This window comes from Gadus morhua, chromosome 7, assembly GCF_902167405.1.
Source record: "Gadus morhua chromosome 7, gadMor3.0, whole genome shotgun sequence".
Taxonomy (NCBI): Eukaryota; Metazoa; Chordata; class Actinopteri; order Gadiformes; family Gadidae; genus Gadus; species Gadus morhua.
The window spans coordinates 9582240-9604014 of NC_044054.1; the positions used below are offsets into that span (position 1 = coordinate 9582240).

General features: G+C 46.2%; 1 protein-coding gene across 1 annotated transcript; it reads right to left on the reverse strand.

The window, feature by feature from the left end:
- Window positions 1-493: 493 nt before the first annotated feature.
- On the reverse strand, window positions 494-19086 carry LOC115546764 (cytochrome P450 2K1-like). Its single transcript, XM_030360516.1, has 9 exons — window positions 18795-19086; window positions 15420-15582; window positions 15101-15250; window positions 14861-15021; window positions 9771-9950; window positions 9521-9662; window positions 5646-5830; window positions 907-1048; window positions 494-794 (listed from the first exon to the last, which is right to left on the reverse strand). Exons 1-9 carry the CDS (start codon window positions 18999-19001, stop codon window positions 607-609), a joined length of 1518 nt encoding a protein of 505 aa, XP_030216376.1. The 5' UTR covers window positions 19002-19086; the 3' UTR covers window positions 494-606.
- Between the last annotated feature and the right edge of the window lie 2689 nt (window positions 19087-21775).

Here is a 21775-nt window from a genome sequence, read left to right on the forward strand (position 1 = left end):
TGAGTTTGCTGCTTTCATGGGAGCCAGACCTCTCTCGGAGCTCAGCTCCCACTGGCTCCCACCTAACTCGAACCCTGGCTATAGGTCTTGGTACACTGCCGAGCCGGTTCGGTCGCAGCTTGGCACGCCCGGCGATTTCACCTTCCTAACTCAAGTTTCCTGTGTAAAACCGAGGGGGTCAAATCCCCCGTTCGTCAAGGTTTCTTGGTTCACTGGGGAAGGCGGGGCTGTGCACGGAGTCTCTGACCTCTTTAGAATAATTTGTATTATTGCATACTCCCGAATGTTTTCATTTTTTATGAATGAAGACACCCGCATGCAATAATGAGTTCGCTCTATAAAAGGCTAACAATGCTCTTAGCGTCCTACGAGTACCCTGGAGCACTTGTTAACTACGAGCGTTTTCACGACGTTCGTTACCAACGATGCTTTCGGGAAACGGTGTGAAAACTGTACGATGCTCGTACGACGCACTTCACAATAACATATCCACTGATGGTAAAGTAAAGTTTATTATCAACCTGATATACGGTTCATCTACCCATGTTTGCTCTATAATTCTTCTCTTCAAATACATGTGCATTTTTTATGCATAGTAGCTGTTCTTCAGACAATGCTGACAGCACACAACTGATGGGGTGAAGGATTGAGGGTGAAACCAACTGCTGGGGTCAGATCCAGCTCCTCCTCCGTCACCCCGGGTGGAGGAGTGAATCTGAAGCGTTGAAGGAGGGAGGTGAAGAAGAGGAAGAGCTCCATCCTGGCCAGACCCTCACCCAGACACGCCCGGCGACCTTGGAGACAATACAAGTGCAACACTTTAATTTTTGTTAATTTTTGTATTCATCCAATTCATTTGAAAAGAAGAGTTGTACTGTATTGTGAATATAAATGGGTAAATCCTACCTGCAGAAAAAGGCATGAATGCGTCTCTCTTCACAAATCTCCCCTGCTTGTCTAGGAAGTGTGCAGGGTTGAATGTGCTTGGGGTTTCCCATTCACAGTCATCATGAAGGACAGATGTCAGTAGTGGATACACAGTGGTCCCCTGGCAACACAGAGACAGCCGGTCATGAGGCAGCGCTGGACATCAGCTTAAAGTCTGCGTAGAGTTAGTCCAGACTAGCTTCAAATATAAACTAATTTAAAACGTTTTAAATTGATAAATACCTTTTCATTCAACTTAAGTTTAGTATACAGGATTTATTCTCATGTAACAATAACAACTCTGTATTTGTTATTGATGACAACCTCCGGCATTCATTTCTTTGGGCTTCATTTTTCAACCCTGAGCCGAGGAGAAACTACCTGAAAGGGAGTTTCTTTAACTTTCGCTTGATCACGGTCCGTTTGTTTTTGCGTCCAACCAAGTCAAGGAGTAGTCTCTCGTTTTCAGGATATTTCCCTGCTTATATAGCCATATCAATTATCCTTCACCCGAATTTTAGATAACACGGGTTCCAGTAACTTCAATTATATATATATAATTGAATATATATATACTTCAATTTATTTTTTTGAAGAAGCCACATATTTCTCGTTTTAATAGTTACTCAGGTAAAATAAGCTCTGAATGCATCTTGTGTTAAAGGTTGTATCAGCGATTCTAGGCCGAAACATAAATGATCTCATTCATCTGATCTTTCCTCACGATCCACTAGCTGCCAGCCCCATTAGCAGGGCGTTAAAAAAACGCATCTCTTCCTATGCTCCGAGATCGTACACAAAAACAAATGGTACTACCAACCACTCAAAACTAAAATAAATAGTATTCCAACCAATCACAGACAAGGGGTTGGTGTTGTGGGGTTTTGCGCTGCGTTCATGACCGTTCTATTTCATGTAGGCTACGCCGTCTAGGGTTCGCCTTATGGGCTTGTCCCGTGAGCGTGCTCACGCGCACTGAAAAATTCCAACTATACACCAATCAACATGGGCACCGCCCCCGTTTCCAACGGCACGTGTATATAATGCGGCACAAACCGCCGCCCATCCTCCCTTTTCTTTCAGCGATTTGTACTGATCAACGAAAACAAAGATATGACTTCTAACAATAAGATTACCGGTGGCAGCGGCGTGGGCGGGCCACGGATCAACCAGCTCTTACAGGAGTGCTCTCAGGGCCACTTGAGAGCGCTCCTGTAAGAGCTGGCGGGCCCTTTTCAGGGCCTCAGTGCGCCTCCTGTCCCGCTTCCCTGGCGCCGGGTGACGGGCACCGGGCGTGTTTCAGGTGCCTCGGCGCTGAACACGCTGCAGCTGCCTTGGCTGCCCCCGCCTCCTGTGCTGCCTGCCGCGCGCTGCCTGAAGAGGGGCTCCTCTCCAGGCACCTCTTTTTCTCCCCGTCGGTGGATCTCGCTGAGGCCATTGACATCTTCGGGGCCGGAGTTCCGGACGCCCAAGACGCCGAGGAGTACTTCGAGGTTGACCTCGTCTCCTCCTTGGACGACGTCTTTCCTGGTTCTGCCTCCGAGTTCTCCCGCTCCGGGGCTTCCACCGAATCCACTATCGTCCCCGAGGGAGAGACCGCACCGGATGGCCAATCTCTTCGGCGAGATCATGGGTGAGGCGGCGGCCATCAAGGGCAGCCCTATTTCAGCCCCGCCACTCGCCCCCATGTCGGATGACATGCAGGGTGAGTGTTTTCGCACCCTGTTTTCCTCCCGGCGGGCTACCCAGTGCCCCCTGTTCCCACCGGGTCAGCACCTTTTCACCGCTGAGGGTGGGGACCCCTCTACTCTGATGGCCCCGGTGAGGGCCTTCACTGACTTCACCAACCTGGAAGAGTGGGCTGATACTCAGGCGAGGTCCCCCTCGCCTGGAGCCTTCCCCGGCAGCGGTTCTCTGTCCGGGCGCCGGATGGCGTCCTAACGAGAAGCCGCTGCCCCCCGACCGCCTCCAGAAGCAGATTGCCGGCCTGACGGACAGGGTGTTCGTCTGTGCCTCGCAGTCTGTGCCTCGCAGTCTGCGGCAGCGGGCAACAACTTCGCCCTATTCTCCTCTGCCCTGGTCTCCTTATCGGCTGGCAGGGAGGCTTATGGCCCGGAGGAGGCCGCGAGATGGCTGACGGTTTCCCGCTTCTCCAGCGCCATCCTTCAGCTGCCTGAAGGATGGCGCAGCAGCCGCCACCACCAGCCTGGGAGAGCAGCACCGCGGGGCCAGAAGTTCCGCAAACTTGCTCCCACTTTTTCTTATGCAAACAATAAAGAAAAGAAAGACTGTTCGACCGAACGGCAGTACATACTCCCTAAAGGGCAATATTCCTTTAGATTACCTCTTTCCCCCCCTCAGCCAGATGGCTGTAGGGTGGCGGCCGCACGGCGTGTTTACATTACCTCTGGTTCACCTGCTTCTAAGAAGCGGCGTCCCTTTGAGCTTGGAGACTCATTAAACGAGCCCGTGGATACGGACGCTTATACTAATTTCCTAGTTTCCCACATTATCCCCGCTACCTCCCTTCTAAAGTCTGTGGAAAGTGAGAAGACGGGTCTGCGCACTGTGGTTACAGCCAGCGGACAACGCACGGTCATGAGTGCTACGGCTAGACGGCTTGTTACCTGTTCAGCGGACACGAGCGCGGCGTCTAGACAGCTCGCTGTTTGTACAGCGACTAGTTCTGTGACGTCTACCACGCTCGCTGAGCCTCCTCCCTTTCATGGGATGCCCCCCTTGGTCCACACACTGTGTGGAGGCGGTAGGGGCCGAGCAATACGGGTTATTCCTGGACAGCGTTCCTCAGCTGTCAGCTCGCCCTCTCTCCGACCGCTATGCGTGTTGGCTAGAGTGGAGCGTTCTACCATCGTGGTTGGACAACCCGTTGAGATGGGGTCATCCCATACAGTTCAAGCGCCGTCCCCCACCCTTTATGGGGTTGGTGGAAACCAGGCTACGGGATCCGGGCTTTCACAGGCCCATGGGACGGTGCACCACCCGCCCGATGTATCGGGACGGTTGTTGGTCTGGCTCCTGAGAGGTTGATCCTGCAGGACAAAGGTTTGCCTGGAGCGTATCAACACTATCCAGGGTGCTCGTGCTTGCGTTTCTACAGCACTTATTGGAGAAGGGTTTGGCTTTTTCCACTATCAAGGTCTATGCGGCAGCTGTTTCGGCTGGCCATGCGGGCTGTGATGTTGGACCGATCTTCAGCCATCCACTGGTCAAGAGGTTCTTGCGTGAGGCTAGACGGGTTAGGCCTGTTTCGCGTGTGCTTACACCACGCTGTGATCTCCCCACCGTTTTGCGTGGGTTGTCCAGGGACCCGTTCGATCCTCCGTGTCAAGCCCCTTTGGATGCCCTGTCCTTTAAAACTGCGCTATTATTGGCTTTGGTTTCTGCCAAGCGGGCCTGTGAGCTGACCGCTCGGTCTGTCAGCCCGAGCTGCTTGTTGCTTAAAGAGGACAGCTCCTTTGCGCTGCTCAGACCTAATCCTGCGTTCCTCCCTAAGAACATTAATAGTTCTTTCTGGTCGAGAGATATTGTGCTTAAGGCTTTTCCCCCCCGCCTCATTCTAGTGAGGCAGAGGCGAAGTTGCATCTCCTGTGCCCTGTGCGGGCGCTGGCTATGTACGTGAAACGCTCGGCCACGTTCCGATCCCCACAACAGTTGTTTGTGTGTTATAGCGACGCTAGCAGGGGCCGCGCTCTCTCTAAACAGCGTTTTTTTTCGCTGGATATTTGAGGGAGTTTGCTTAGCCTACGTTTGGCAAGGCTTAGCGCCACCATTGGGCGTTAAAGCTCACTTGACACGGGGCGTGGCCGCTGGCACTCCCTGTGGCACTCCCGCCGTTTTTTAAATAAGAAACGGACGAGAGAAGCTCCTTATTGGAGAGTCGAACTCCGTAGCTCCGCCCCGGTGGTAGCGGACCTAATGGAAATTGTATTACTCTGGTTTTTTCCCTTCACTTTTCATGGATTCCATGAAGGACGAATTGGAAAAAAGTGAGTCTTTGCAGACTCACTTTTTTCTCTTGATCATCGCCTTGCTTGATCTAGGAGGAATTCGTTTTTTATTAAGCTGTTTTGTTTTGCACATCCTCTGCTTTTTTGAGTCTTATGTGCCCTGGTGACTTAAGTTTTCTTGACTGGGGTCCAGCAGGAGTACATTGATTGGGCTCCGCTCGCAGCTTCACCTTAGCCCATAAGGCGAAGCCTAGACGGCGTAGCCTACATGAAATAGAACGATAGTTATGATATTATAACTCTAGTTCTATGATTGTAGGCGTAGCCGTCTAGTTTGGGGTTGCTGAAAATGCTGAAAGAATAGCGTAGAGGATGGGCGGAGGTTTGCGCCGCTTTATATACACGGTGCCGTGGGAAATGTGGGCGGTGCCCACGTTGATTGGTGCATAGTTGGAATTTTTCAGTGGGCGCGATCACACGCATGGGACAAGCCCAGAAGGCGAAGCCTAGACGGCTACGCCTACAATCATAGAGCTAGAAGTATGGTATCATAACTATAGTTTTTACTGGATGCACTTAACACGGTAGGGAGGGGCGATCTGGCTCTTTTTGTTTGGGATCTTGCTTCAAATACCAACAGAAGTGACGTCACTCAACATCGCTGATACAACCTATAAGATTAATATTCATCTCCGCCTTTTTTCTGCAAAAATAGAATGGTCAAGCCCAATTTATTGAGTTTAGTCTGACCTTTCTGATGAAGAATCCCTGCAAGGTGACATCTTGAGTTGTGACATGAGGAAGGGCCACAGGGAGAATGTTAGCCAGTCTCTGGGTCTCATGGATGACGGCATCAGTGTAGGGCAGCTTCTTCCTGTCCTCTACCCTGACCTGACGACTCCCTGTCTCCCTTCTCAGCTCCTCCTGGACCTGAGCTAGGGGATGTGCACAAAGGAAACCATACATCATTTTGATGCTCAGTCTTCAAAAGCTATTAGTTATAACTAATATTATTATATAGAATGTAACTATGAAAATCTGATTATTGAAAGAGTTTCACTTTTCAACTAATGACTTTTAATCTGAATTCACAAGTCTATTTCAGCACACGCACGACCTCCGTAGCAGAGCCGTACCGTATCTGGTGCACATTGACCTTTAAGGTGCTGCCACACCTGAGCTGTTTGCTTCATTTTAATCTAACCCTGGAGCTTTCCCCCTAATATTATGGCTTGTTTGGGATGGATTTGAAGGCTCAATCAAATGCTGTTGTGGACCAAACAAACTCTTGTCCACCTTAGCTTCAATTCTGACAATAATGAGTTAACCTTAACATATATTTGACCTGAGAAATAGAATGATTTCATTGAATATAGAGAGATAACCGCTTCACCGGTTACTCTACAACAAGCTCTGATCTAGACATGAGATAAGGAGCTCCTGTCATGAGACTAAGGAGATGTTATAAATGACACATGGAATTCCCCTTGGAAAAGGGCCCTTATGGTGTGTTTGAGATGCCTCGTACACCACCCGCATGAGTTGCTCTTGTGATGTAATTTCCTGGCTTGTAGCACTTACAGCGTTCCCATTTGTCGTTGTGAGTCATTGGCTAGTCATTGTTAATGCTAGCTACTAGCCTCTTTAGCAAACCAGCTCAAAAACAAACAACACAACTTTACATTGTATTGCACTCACAGCAAGACCGTGCGATGCATAAATTGGTGACCTGATTAAAGGAGCAATGTATTCAAATGTGTTAGAGCATTTGAAATCAACATAAAAAGGACCAACGTGGTACAAATACAATTTCTTTGTCGTACCGCACAGTTAACCTCACTGAAACTCGCTAGACTCTCAGAATCCCGAGTGGGACCGACCAAAAGGGGGCATGCCTCTGTGAAATGCTGCAAGAAAGCTGGGGGATTTCCCACTTTGTTTTGTTGGTTTACGAGGCATGTCCAACATGTGGGCAAAATATTACTCATAAGGCATTTTTACCCTGCCACGCCTGTACTGTCGCTGCTTGGCACACCCTGCAATTTCACTGTCTTGCCTGTGTCAAACCGAGGGGGTATAATCCACCTTCGTCACAGAACCGGCTTTCTTGGTTAATTGGAGTAGGCAGGGCTACGCACGGAGAGTAGAACTCTTTAGAATAATCTGCATACTCCGAATGTTTTTTTGTATTTTCTATTCAAGCAGCTCACATGCAAGAATGAGTAGATGACATCTCAGTATAAGCTACTATTTGCAAGTGCAAAAACACCAACATATTCTTTATTTTGCTGACCACATGTTTTTTATCCCGACAAAAGCCTTGTTAGGAAATTGCCTCTGCTTTCTCGTAGGCTACATGAATTCCATGATGGTGAGCAGCTCGCAGATTTCAACATCTTTCAAGTTTCAAATACTCGTGGTGATGTTGTCTGTTGTCTTGATGACCAGTTAACCTGTGGGGTGTTCCACAAAGCCGGTTTTATCACATAACCGGGTAAGTTAACCCAGGGTTTGCTGTAACCCTAGGTTTTCCGTTCCAAAAGGATCACGGTATGTTAGTTGCTATAGCGACATATGCTCTGAATCAAACCTGGTCGGACCAGGTTTTGCGCAGGTTAAGTTTGAAACATAACCCGGTTTTGGGTATTTCAACCGCCGTTCACTGCAGATTTCGAATGTTCACAATGGCATGCCCTTTTGATAAGAGAACTGCTGATATCAGAGCGCAAATTATACGTGCAATCCACCGGGAGCGATTGATAAGACCACGGCTCGACATCTTGGCATATTGGATGACTTTTTGCTGGAGTGGAGACATAGATTCTCGCGCAAATCTTTAATATATTTAAATAGCCTTACATAGCCAACACTACCAATCGAGGACCTGGCCTCAGTTCACTCCAGACTATTTGCGTAGCCCTCCGTTTTTTTCAAATGGTAGTTTTATCTAGGCTATAATGCTGGAGATGCTGAGCACATCACAGTCGTTTCAGATGACCTATACAAGATTTGTATCGGCCTCCTATCATACAAAGAGCAATATTGTCTGAGTACTATGCCGAGAGGCATTTACAACATAAAGTATAAAATAGTCCTAACGGACTTGCATCCAATGGAGAATGTTCGATCGTAGCCGGCGGCTTCATTACAAGCACTGATCCATCTTGATCTGTGAAGTTGATGAATTGTCACTTTTAGGTTTTCTACCCAGTTACCAAAAAAAGAAACATTTGGAATAGTATGCGCTGTGGCAAGCACACGGTTTGCATGTGTTACTTCGAAGGCAAAAAAAATCTAAAATACAAGAAAACACAAAAACCTACATTCAACAAGTGTGGGGTATGGCCCATGACTCTCTGAGGTGGTATTAGGCCTACCTCCAGGTACCCCCTCCATGCCATGGCGCCCTGAATTTATGTTTATTAACAGCTCCTCCACCGGGGTCAAGACAATTTGAGGGCCAGATCCAGTCTGCCGACTGTCGGCCTTTTCACGATTGGCTTAAAAAAATGGCTTATTTAAATTTATACCAATACGATGTTGGGAAAAGCTTACCAGTTTGTATGTTTTTTATACTTCATTTTTATACTTGATCCTCTGACCGCTTGGAAGCAATCGGAGTACATATTGTTTTAGTAGAAAGGGCTTATGTGGTAGGATCTTTAAGAATGCTTAACTGGGATATTTATATATTCATGGCTCAAATATTAAGGATCATGCTTTTGACGCGTAACTAACGCATTTACGCGGTCAGCGATCCGCTGCCAGGCTTTGGTTCTCCGGGTTCCAGAGGTTTTAGCGTTCCCTTTTCTTGTGATAATGTCCTTCTGCTCGTCATAGCTCTCCAGGAGAACCTGGAGTTCCATTTCATTGAAATAAGCGGCCCGTTTCGCCATATCGATCAGGGTTTCCATGATCCATACATCACGTCTTTTTAAGTTTGGCGTGGACGCGCACAACCCTGTGTTAACCAACCCCGAGTTGATTGAACTAATGCATAACCGCTGCTGTGGAACCGAAAACTCTGGGTTGGTCGGCACAGGGTCAATCAACCTAGAGTTCAGCGTTAACTCAGTGTTTGTTTAACCTCCGTTCGTGGAACACCCCTCTGCTCTCTCTTAGCTGTCTACTGCTTTTAAACAAAAAACTCCTGTCTGTGGGTCACACCTTTTTCGTCCTCTAACCGAGTCCCGCCCCTGGAACCGGCAACCGTCTATTCACATTTACATGAAAATGAAACCCCCAATATCTGTAGGGTTCGAGAGGGTAAATTGGGGTGCGAAATCAAGCCGGTATATTACCTTGTCAGTATTAACTGGCGGACCATGCCAGGAAAAGTCAGTGTTAGCGCTAACCAAACCAAAAACCGTTACAAAGTATCAACTGCACTGTGAATGCGCCCTGAGTTAACCAACTGAAATGACCCAAACACACCATGTGGTTGGACCACAAACTGATTTAATTTTAAATTAAATCATTTTAAATTTTGAAGGGGCGATATCAACGTGCACAGACCTAAATACCGCTGGATGCGATTGGATAGACCTACAAAATCAGAGTAACGCAACATGTGACACATTCTCCCATAGGGCACACCTCTGTACAGGGATGAATGTCTTTCTTACATTGAATTTGTGGATACTTGGCCATGAGAAGCAGAGCCCATCTCAGGGTGGTTCCTGTGGTGTCCGTTCCAGCAGCAAAAAGGTTGCCCACTACTTTTAACAGATTCTCCTCATGGTAGAGAGAGTCTTTTACACAGGAGTCCTGTTTTCAAGTAGAAAACAAACACCTAATGAAACTCTCATGTGTCCCATTGTGGCTCAAAATAACATAGGATTGTTTTATTTTTACATGAGCGAGACTTTTTTTTACCTCATCCTTCTGTTTACGGATCAGAAATGAGTCGATGAGACATCTGCACATCTCTGGGTTCAAGGAGGTTTTCAGTTGATCGATTAAGTCCCTGAAATTATTGGCCTGAACTTCAACATTGTTCTTCAGGAGTTTAAGAGTCTTGATCCATTTTCCCATCCAGGGAAATATGTTGTAGATCTGTCAACACAAGTTGAAAAATAACAAAAAGAAAATGTTTCACTGACAAAGTGAACAATAAACACATTTATCACATGAACAACATGCATCAACATTAAACATCACGATCCAAATGGCCAATGTAGGTTTTGTCAGTGATGTCAGGTGATGTCAGGACGAGAACCCAATAGCACGACACGGGAAACAGTTCAGGTGAAGATAGTGTTTATTCCTAGGGGCAGGCAACAGGGAAGGTCCAAAGTCCAAGCAGGCAGGTCAATCCGGTAGGAGCAGGCAAAAGGAAGGTCCAAAGTCCAAAAGGGCAGGTCGATACAGAGGCAGGCAGGTTCAGGATCAGGATCAGAAGATGCGGGAGAGCTAGGTTTACACACTAGACAATCTGGCAGGGAATGTTTGGGAGGAGAGGACTGATATAGGGGGAGCACAGGTGACGGTGGTTGGTTAATTAGGAGAGATCAGGGCGGCAGACAGGTGAATGGGAACAGCAGGTAATGCAGAGCAGGGGGGAGTGGCAGAGTCTGAAATGACATGTGTGAGTGTGGCAAAACAGGGAACAGACAAATGAAAAACTACAGCCTTGCTGAAGTTGTGACAGAACCCTCCCCTCTAGGGACGGCTCCTGACGTCCCACCGGACTGGTCAGGATGGTCCCTATGGAAAGCTGAGATGAGGTCAGGGTCCAAGATGTTACGAGCCGGGACCCATGAGCACTCCTCAGGGCCATAACCCTCCCAATCGATGAGGTATTGGAAACCCCTCCCCCGCCGTCTCGACTTGATGAGGCGATGGACAGAGTAAGCAGGGCCCCCATCAATGAGCCGGGGGGGTGGTGGGGGTCTGGAGGAGGGCTGGAGCCGGCTTTCCTTAACAGGTTTGACCTTGGAGACGCGGAAGGTGGGATGAATCCTCATAGAGCGAGGAAGGCGGAGACGGACTGCAGCAGGGTTGATGACCTTAGTGATGGAGAACGGGCCCACAAACCTTTGGGCCAACTTCCTAGACTCCACCCGGAGTGGGAGGTCACGTGTGGACAACCAAACCTTCTGACCAGGAGTGTAGCATGGTGCAGGGATCCGACGGCGGTTGGCATCTCTCTGGTACCGGTTGGACGAACGCAGGAGAGCAGAACGGGCCCGCAACCAGGTGCGCCGACAGCGCTGGATGAACGCCTGGACAGACGGGACACTGGCCTCTCGCTCCTGCTCAGGGAACAGTGGAGGTTGATATCCCCGAGAGCACTGGAAAGGAGAAAGCCCTGTTGCAGAGCTTGGAAGTGTATTGTGAGCATATTCCACCCACAAAAGCTGTTTGGACCAGGAGGATGGTGTCTGGGACGCGATGCAACGCAAGGCAGTCTCCATCTCCTGGTTCATCCGTTCAGTCTGTCCGTTGGATTGAGGATGGAAACCAGAGGAAAGGCTGACCGTGGCCCCCAACAGTTGGCAAAAGTCTGTCCAAAAACGAGAAGTGAACTGTGAGACCGTTTTACCTTGTCCACAATATCCCAGGTAACTGCGCCGATGACCACCTTAGTGGAGAGGATCCTCTCATGTTGTGTGCGACTGTTGTCGGACTGGAACTGACAGGACAGGGAGTCTGGTTTGACATTCCTTGTACCTGGGCGATAAGACAGGGTGAAGTCAAAGCGATTAAAGAACAACGCCCATCTGGCCTGACGGGAGTTCAACCGTTTGGCCGACCGGATGTACTCGAGGTTCTTGTGGTCTGTCCATACAACAAACGGATGTTTTGCCCCCTCCAACCAGTGCCTCCACTCCTCGAGAGCCAGCTTGACAGCCAATAACTCCCGGTTTCCGACGTCGTAATTTCTTTCTGCTGGGGACAATTTGCGGGAGAAAAAGGCACACGGATGTAACTTTTGGTCCTCTGCTGACCGCTGAGAGAGGACTGCCCCCACCCCGGAGTCTGACGCATCCACTTCCACAACAAACTGGCAGTCTAGATCCGGAAGGATGAGAATGGGAGAAGAAGAGAACCATGACTTTAACTCACTGAACCTTTCTTCTGCAGCAGGGGACCATTGGAAGGCTACCTTCTGGGAGGTGAGGGCTGTCAGGGGAGCTGCCACAGAACTATAGTTGCGGATAAACCTACGGTAGAAATTGGCAAACCCCAGGAACTGTTGAAGCTTCTTCCGAGAGGTGGGAACCGGCCAATCCGCCACTGCTTTAACCTTGGCGGGATCCATGTGAATACGTCCGACTGAAATTATGTATCCCAGGAACGACACCTCAGTGGCATGGAACTCAGACTTCTCCACCTTCACAAACAGTTGGTTCTCAAGGAGTCTCTGGAGAACACTACGGACATGCTGCACATGTTCCTGTTCAGACTTTGAGAAGATTAAGATATCATCAATATATACGAACACAAACACATTGAGAAAATCCCGGAGCACATCATTCACTAAGGCTTGGAATATTGCTGGAGCATTAGTAAGTCCGAAAGGCATAACCAGGTACTCATAGTGGCCTCTAGGGGTGTTGAACGCCGTTTTCCACTCATCCCCCTCCCGAATGCAAACAAGGTGATAGGCATTCCTGAGATCAAGCTTGGTAAACACAGAAGACCCTTGCAGCAGTTCAAATGCAGAAGAGATGAGTGGGAGGGGGTACCTGTTCTTAATGGTGACATCATTCAGACCGCGGTAATCGATGCAGGGTCGGAGGGATTTGTCCTTCTTATCCACAAAGAAAAATCCAGCTCCAGCAGGAGATAAAGAGGGACGGATGATGCCTGCTGCCAGTGAGTTGTTAATGTATTCGTCCATGACCTTGGTTTCAGGGGCTGACAGAGAGAAGAGTCTCCCCCTTGGTGGTGATGAGCCAGGGAAGAGGTCAATGGCACAATCATATGGGCGGTGTGGGGGAAGCGAGGTGGCCCGTACCTTGTTAAACACCTCCTTTAAGTCCAAGTACTCGGATGGTACGCCTGAGAGATCTGAGAGCTCATTAGAGGAAGAGGTGTTGAAGGCAGGTAACAAAGCAGATTTCAGACAGACCGCATGGCAATGTTCACTCCATTGTAGAATGGAACCAGTCCTCCAGTCAATATGTGGGTTATGTTTTACTAACCAGGGAAACCCCAGGATGACTGGCTGCTGAGGAGCAACTATCAGGTGAAAGGTAATTGACTCAGTGTGGTTACCTGAAATGCCCAGACGAAGAGGAACAGTGCGGTGGGTAACTGTGCAGAGGAGGCGCCCATCCAGAGCAGTAGCTTCGATAGGCTTGACCAAGGGTTCCTGGTTAACACCCAGCTGCATGGCAAGACCACGATCCAAATGGTTGGTGTCGGCCCCGGAGTCAATGAGGACAGAGACGGTGTGTGATTGTCCATTACAGTTGAGCTGGGCGTGAAGTAGTGCACGAGAGAGCGTTTCAGATTTCAGAATACGGCTCACCAGCGCCCTCTGGATTCCTGGTGAGCCCTGTCTTTTACTGGACAGGAAGACACGTAATGACCTCCCTGCCCGCAGTACATGCAGCAGTTCTCCCTTTGGCGCCGCTGTCGTTCAGCAGCCGACAGCCTGGTCCGGCCAAGTTGCATGGGCTCAACCGGGTCTCTAGGGGCACCGACGGGAGGTGACGCTGGAGGACGTGGAAAGCTCCGGGGAGTACTGGTCAGTGCTCTCTCTCATCCCCTTTCCTGGAGACGTCCATCGATGCGGATGGCCGTGGCAACGAGCGCATCTAAATCTGTCGGAGGGTCCCGAGCCGCCAGTTCATCCTTGATATCATCAGAAAGGCTGTTGTAAAAAGCGTCAGTCAGAGGGGAAGCGTTCCAGTCACTCTCTGCAGCAAGTGTCCGGAACTCAATGGAATAATCAGTCACTCTCCGGCTCCCCTGAACCAGGTTTAACAGTCCACGAGCAGCCTCTCGGCCAGGGGTAGCATGGTCGAACACCTTCCGAATACCCTCAGGCCGTCACAGAAGAACAGAAAACCGACTGCTTCTCCCACTCGGCGGTGCCCCAGTCCCGAGCCGGCCCCGTAAGCTGGGTGATCATGAAAGCCACTCTTTACCTCTCAGTGGGATATGTGAGAGGCCGAAGTTCAAAAGTCAACCTGCACAAAGTCAGGAAAGAGCGGCAGGTACCTGGAGCTCCAGAAAAGCGCTCCAGAGCATTTAGGCGGGGGTTCCGGACCCGGGGCAGTGGGAGGCGAAACCGCTGGCGGTCGACTGGCCTGCATGAGCTGCTGGAGCTGACCGCTCAGAGTCTCCAAATGTTGGTTGTGGCGTGCAGAAGCCTCCCGGAAAGCCACCTCCATAGCGGTGAATTGCTTCTCATGCTGGTGTAGAGCAGCAGCTTGAGCTGCTATTTCCTGATTCACCTTCTCCATGTCGGCCTGGGTTCATTTTTGGCCAGATTGTACTGTCAGGTTTCACCAAATGGCAGACGAGAACCCAATAGCACGACACAGGAAACAGTTCAGGTGAAGAAATAGTGTTTATTCCTAGGGGCAGGCAACAGGGAAGGTCCAAAGTCCAAGCAGGCAGGTCAATCCGGTAGGAGCAGGCAAAAGGAAGGTCCAAAGTCCAAAGGGACAGGTCGATACACAGGCAGGCAGGTTCAGGATCAGGATCAGGATCAGAAGACGCAGGAGAGCTAGGTTTACACACTAGACAGGGAATGTTTGGGAGGAGAGGACTGATATAGGGGGAGCACAAGTGACGGTGGTTGGTTATTTAGGAGAGATCAGGGTGGCAGGCAGGTGAATGGGAACAGCAGGTAATGCAGAGCAGGGGGGATTGGCAGAGTCTGAAATGACATGTGTTAGTGTGGTAAAACAGGGAACAGACAAATGAAAAACTACAGCCTTGCTGAAATTGTGACAAGTGAAGTCTTCACTGAATTTCAGATTGTTTGTTCATTATTAAATGCTTACCTGTATTGGTGCAGTTCCAGTAATGCGTATATTCTCATTTGCTCTATTCACCATTCCTTTAAACTGTGGGTCACTGTATTCAAATCGGCTGCCATACACAATAAATGAGATTATATTGGAAGCAGCATGGTTCATCGGTTGCGTTGTGTCAAATGGCTGACCTGTAAAGTTAGATTATGAGAATTTAAAGGGACATTGTGAGGTAAAAAGGGCATGATACGTTTAGTTAATAATACCTACCTTTGTGCTTCTCAAACACCTCTATCAAATACTGGCATTCTTCTAGGATTTTCTCCTCTGCTGTTTTCTTGCCCATCCCATAATCTCTGAGGTTAGAGAGGGCAAAGCGCCTCATCTCTTTCCAATTATCTCCATTTGAAAACAAAATTCCTGTGAAACACAGTGAACAGTCGACTATTCTTTGCATTCAATATTAAAGTTAAGTGCATTTGCTGTTTGCTTAAAATAATCACTCATAATAAGCCTTTTAAGAAGTAGGGCCTTTTTAAAATTAAGTTTTAAGGTTACTGTATATTTAAATTACAGTGTTGTGTGTTACCATGTTGTTGGTTTATGTCATCAGCAACACGGGAAACGTATCTGCCTCCAAATTCTTCAGCATGGTCCACCAGAGCCTGTTTGACTGTTTTGTACCCGGCCAGGACAACCGCTTTCTCAGGTCCAAAATAAACTGTGAACACCGATCCATATTTCTTGGAGAACTGTAGTTGTAGTAAATAGAAAGTAAAAATAAAATATAGTAAACAACCCATGAACACAACCATATAATGGAACCTGAACCAAAAGCTGCATGAAAATGTCAGAACTAAAAGATTCAAATCATTCTATAATTTCCTATCTTTTCAACACAGTAACATTGAGTCATTATTATTATTGGCTAAATTAGCCTCTTTGGCAAACAAGCTTGAAAACAAACCAAGAACTTTACATTGTATTGCACGCACACCAAGACAGTGAAATGCATAAATTAGTGACGGATTAAAGTAGCAATGTAATCAAGTGTGTAAGAGCATTTGAAATCGACATTAAAATGACCAACTTGTTGGTCATCGACAAATAAAATGAAAAGACATCTCATTAAGACATCTCATTATGGGCCAGCCATCTATGTTTGTCAATTCATAATGTCAACCTCACTGAACTTGTTGGATTCTCAGAATCCGGATATATTACGACCACTTGCCTTGGTGAAATGTCGCAAGAAATCCCACTTTCCAACTCGTGCGGGTGGTGTAGGAGGCATCTCGAACATATCATAAGTGCGCCTTATTTTAATAAAAAAATTATACATATATATATATATATATTGTGGTGATCAGAAAAGTAGAGACATCAATAGTGTTCGGTCACATAATTGCTTTAAGCACAATAAGAGTCACAATAATTAATCCACATGGAAAATAAAATGTATTAAATTAATTCAAACAAATTTAACCTAGCATTTCCCCCTACTCAAGCCCCCCTCCCTCGTGGGCCAAATAATATCAGCAACACTATTGAACTGAACAAGTGTTCAAATATGTTTACTATTTTGACTATTTTTGTAATGTTTGATTTCTGGCATTAACAAGTTCCCTTCTGTTAATTTTTTTTTTTATATTAAACTATCTGGAACTCTGCAAAGTGTAGGCTTACTTATTTGTTGCATTTTTATGCATACTCAACTTAATAGTTATTTTTCTGTTTGATTATCATTGTTAAGGAAGACTTCTGATATCTACAGAAGAGTATTAGGGGCACATGTGAATATTTTGAGTTCTGAGTCTGAAGTGAGAATTCTGACTTTTTTTTTTTTTCACTTACATTTTTATTGCAAAATTCACATAGACAGTCCACAGTCAAAAATAACACAATAAACACAAAAAAAACAGGAAAAAAAAACTGAAACCAAACAGAAAGTTTGGCTTGGGAGTTACATTTCTAGCAGTTCTTATTTTCTCTTCGTGTCTTCGTCTAAGTAATTTGTTCCTGTCTATATTCCACGTCGCTGGTTTTGGTTCTGAATATGATCCATTTCTCCCACTTTTCTTCGAGCTGTGCTTGTTGTAGTCTTAGGCGGTGTGTCAGTCTCTCCATGACATAGATTTCCTCCACTATGCCTATTCTTCCTTACAAGGATGCTCCACCTTACCCCATTTCCTAGTTATAGCCTTCTTACTAGCTATCAGTAGTATTTTAACCAAATATCTATCTCTCACTCTTATACTCTCTTCGGCAGAATTGAAATTACAAAGGTATAGTATCATATTGCTCATTGGAATATTGTAACCTAGTATCTTTTGTACAGTTTCTTGTACAATTCCCCAAAACTTAAACACTTTATGACATTTCCAAAATATGTGTGAGTGGTCTGCAGCATCCTTTACTCCACACTCTCTCCAACATGTTACATTTGTGTTATTATACTTGCTCTTGACCTTGGGCGTGATAAAAAAACGAACCCGATTTTTCCAAGAGAACTCCCTCCATATCCGCGAATTAGTGGTTGTTTGATGTGTTTTCCACATGTCTTGCCAATCATCATCCGAAATGTACGTATTAAACTCTGATTCCCATTTTTCCTTTATGTATTTTGTTGAATGTTTAGTTGTTGTCAATGTTTTATATAAAGCAGATATGATTCTTATCTTCTTCCCTTTGTATGTATTCATTATAATTTGGATCACACCATTCACTTCTGTGGAGGGGTCTATCTCGATTTCTTTTTTATAATAATCCCTTAGTTGTAGGTACCTGTAGAATTCCCGTTTATCCAAACTATATATATCTTTCATGTTTTGGAAACTCTCCAGTGCCCCATCCTTCTCTAGAGTACACCATGCCGTGACTCCCTTGTCTACCCACTGCTTGAATCCTTTATCATATTCAGCTGATTTAAAATTACTGTCAAATGCTACCCATCTAAGAACTTTTGTTTCTTTCTTTATCCTATATTTTTTAATAACTCTGAACCATAGTTCAAGTGTGAATGTTGTGATTGAATCTATATTATTTTTAATCCTTTTGTATATTTCTTGATCTCCAATAAGGCTCTGGATAGGATATTTTACAAACTCTATTTACATGTCTTTCCATTTAGCCGTGTGAGAATTCTGACTTTAAACACAAAACTAACTATGAAGTCAGAACTCCTAAAAATAATCACTTGTAATTTATTTTATTGTTTAGATTTTAAAGTCAGAAATCGGATATTAAAGTCAGAATTCTGACATTAAACTCAAAACTCTTACTTTAATGTCAGAATTCTTAGGTTAAAGTGAGAACCCCAAAAATAATCACATGGCACTAATCCTCTTCCATAGATGTCCAATATACAATTAGTGTAATACATTGAATGTGTAAATCACTTTTCGTTGTACAATCTGAGAGCGCATGCACCTGAGTGCATTAACGTTTTTTAAAACAAAACCTACACAAAACCAGAAGACTGTCAAGGGGTGACTTTTAAAGCTGATCGGTTCGGTTGCTCGATGGCCGAATGGGCTGGAGATTAAGCGGCCCATTGTTTCCACGGGGATTATAAAAGTGGCCCCCTATGAAAAGTAATGGCGGATCCCTGTCGATACGATAAAAAATCCATAATACAAAAATGTATTATTACTCTTCCTACTGGTTAATCAATCTCAAAATGTCCACCGCTGTGCGGTCTATAGATGTTTGAAATTGTTCAGCTAATATAGCAGTTTTCAACACAATAAATGACCAGGGGAGATGACCCACTGTTCCATGCTAGTAGCCTACTGTGTGTGCATCACGCAGCCACCCAATAAGCATGCTCACTTGTGTTGTATAACATGCTATAACACGCCTGCATACATGTTAATCTGCCCAGAGAGCCAGTCTGTGCATTCAGAAACCGTAGCCTCTCAGTTTAAAGGGCTGCCTTGTTTTGTTCAACACCAACAGTACAAACCTCTATCAGGGTGTTGTGTGGCCTGTTCAGATCCAACTGCAGCAGGTTTCCAAGAAGAGGAAGTCCTCTGGGTCCTGGAGGCTCCTTGTGGTGGACATGGAAACCCTGGCTGGAGGAGAGGAAATAGAGGAGTAGCAGCAGTAGAACTGTCCATATGAGGACACAACCAGGAGTCTGGACAAAGACCAGGCCTTCTAAAACAGACATACTGCCTCCGAGCTTGACTGACTGGTTTGAGGCAATGGTTCCTGATTGTGCTCAGATGTTAACAGTAGTCTACAAAGTGGGCTGTCACCTCTATCACCTGACACCCGTCCCTTAAGGCTTAAGATGGTTAGGCTCCGGTTACCACTAAGAGGTGTGGGAACAGGGAGGTGCCTCAAACAAACACTGGTTTGTAATAAAATGCAATCCAATGGCTCCAATGATTTGTTTTATGGCTCCGATTTTCGTTTAAAATGTAATTGAATGCTCGGTTACCTTGTGTTTATGTCTTCTGAATATTTTTAAATCCAAATAACATAAATTTGATGTGTTTATCATTTAATTAAATTGTTTAATGATTTGGGGTGTTAACAGTGCTTTGTTGATTTTCAAATATATTTTGGTTTAATAATAATAAATGAGATTATATTGGAAGCAGCATGGTTTATCGGTTGTGTTTTGTCAAATGGCTGACCTGTAAAGTAAGATTATGAAAATTTAAAGGGACATTGTGAGGTAAAAAGGGCATGATACATTTAGTTAATAATGCCTACCTTTGTGCTTCTCAAACACCTCTATCAAATACTGGCATTCTTCTAGGATTTTCTCCTCTGCTGTTCTCTTGCCCATCCCATAATCTCTGAGGTTAGACAGGGCAAAGCGCCTCATCTCTTTCCAATTATCTCCATTTGGAAACAAAATGCCTGTGAAACACATTGAACAGTCGACTATTCTTTGCATTCAATATTAAAGTTAAGTGCATTTGCTGTTTGCTTAAAATAATCACTCATAATAAGCCTTTTAAGAAATAGGTCCTTTTTAAAATGAAGTTTTAAGGTTACTGTATGTTTAAATTACAGTGTTGTGTGTTACCATGCTGTTGGTTTATGTCATCAGCAACACGGGAAACGTATCTGCCTCCAAATTCTTCAGCATGGTCCACATTAAAGTGACCAACTTGTTACAAATAAAAAGAAAATACATCTTATTATGGGCCAGCCATCTTTGTTTGTAGAGTCATATTGTCAACCTCACTGAACTTGTTGGATTCTCAGAATCCACGACCAAATGCCTTGGTGAAATGCCGCAAGAAAGCTGGGAGATTTCCCACTTTCCAACTCGTCCGGGTGGTTTAGGAGGCATCTTGAACCTATCATAAGTGCGCAAGAGACAGGATAAGTGCGGCCGCTGTCACTGTAGTTTATTTTGGTTTGACCAGAACGGGCAGAACTCATCACGATCATCATGTTGCTGCAACGATGCATCATATATTCCGTTGCATCCATAACATCTGAAGCATCGATGAAAGATTGGAGCATGATTTGGAGACAAATAGAAGAAACGACGAAGAAGAAAGGCGTCGCGAACGACTGTGTTACTTGATTTTCAAATATATTTTGGTTTAACAACTATTACAAAGGAAGTCACCTTTCATTTTTAACATAACATGGCGTGTTGCTTGGAGACAACCAAAAGACAAATGGTTTTGTTTGATAATTGTCTTTATCTTTGACCCCTGTCCTGAGTTCATGTAGCAACTATTAGAAATCTCTTACCGCTATAGATTTAGTTCTGAGGTGTATAAGGGGGGGGGATTTTAAGTGTTAAGTACAGGGCAATAAAAAAGCCACAGTGTTACAGACATAATTATTAAGCTAAAGGTTTTCTACTCAGTTAGTAAAAAGTATGTGGTCAGCTAATTCTGAATGCACGATTTTGATTGATGGGATTGAGGCTTAGACTTTTGGTTTCGGCAGAAACTGATTAAGAACAGCAGTTCACGCATGTAATCGACAACAAAGAAATTACAAAGGAATCAGGCGAACAGGAACACACAGCACACAATAGACACAAGAAAGGGGAGAGGAAACTAATGCTCTATCATATATATTGTAGCGGGCCAGTGGGTGTGGGGTTTCCAATCCACCAAGATATACAGATAAACCGACACAACACACAAAGCAGTTTGAAGGGGTGATTTATTTACAGGGTAAATAACTTCACCAGGGTGGGGGAAAGGGTGATCCAAAGTCCGTACTCCATAATCTGTGTCCAGGGGTCGTCACCAAGAGCGTCCTCAAACAAGCGGTCCTCAAACAGCAGGTAATCAGGTAATCAATAAACTTCAAGCTCTCTCTCTTAGGCCGAGCCTCCAGGCAACACACAGATCCTGCCTGTAGCTTGCTAGCCCTAGCTCCGGCTTGTGGTAGCCTGATCTCCCTTTCAACTGCAAGCAATCCAGGTTAATGGCCTTCAGGCCGGCCTCATTAATTGGAGGAAGTCCATGTATGGCTAGGGGTGGAGCCAGCAGGTTGCCCAATGTCTCCCTTCAATCCCCACTCCCCTCACTCCTCCCTGGCGTCTGCCACACACCCTCCACCTCAGCTCTGACCGGGAGGGAGGGTCGGTCCAGCTCCCCAGAGCATCCCTCCTGGACAGGGCATCTGCTCTCCCAGGGGCTGCGTAGTCTCTGGTTGCGGCCTCGTCTACCGTTGCGGCCTCGTCTACCGCTGCGGCCTCGTCTCATGCGGCTGCGGCCTCGTCTCTTAAGGTACGGCCACACCAACCGCGTTACCCGCGTAAGACGCGTATAAAATCGGCAATTTTTCCATAGGGAACCATTGGTTTACGCGCGTATGAGCTGCGTAGATGCGTTACATGCGCTAAAGCAACATTGTAGCCGCGTTAGCCGCGTATGAGCTGCGTATATACGCACCTAACGCACCTACGCACCTACGCGCCTACGCCCGGAGTTCAAAATATGTAACTTTCAACGC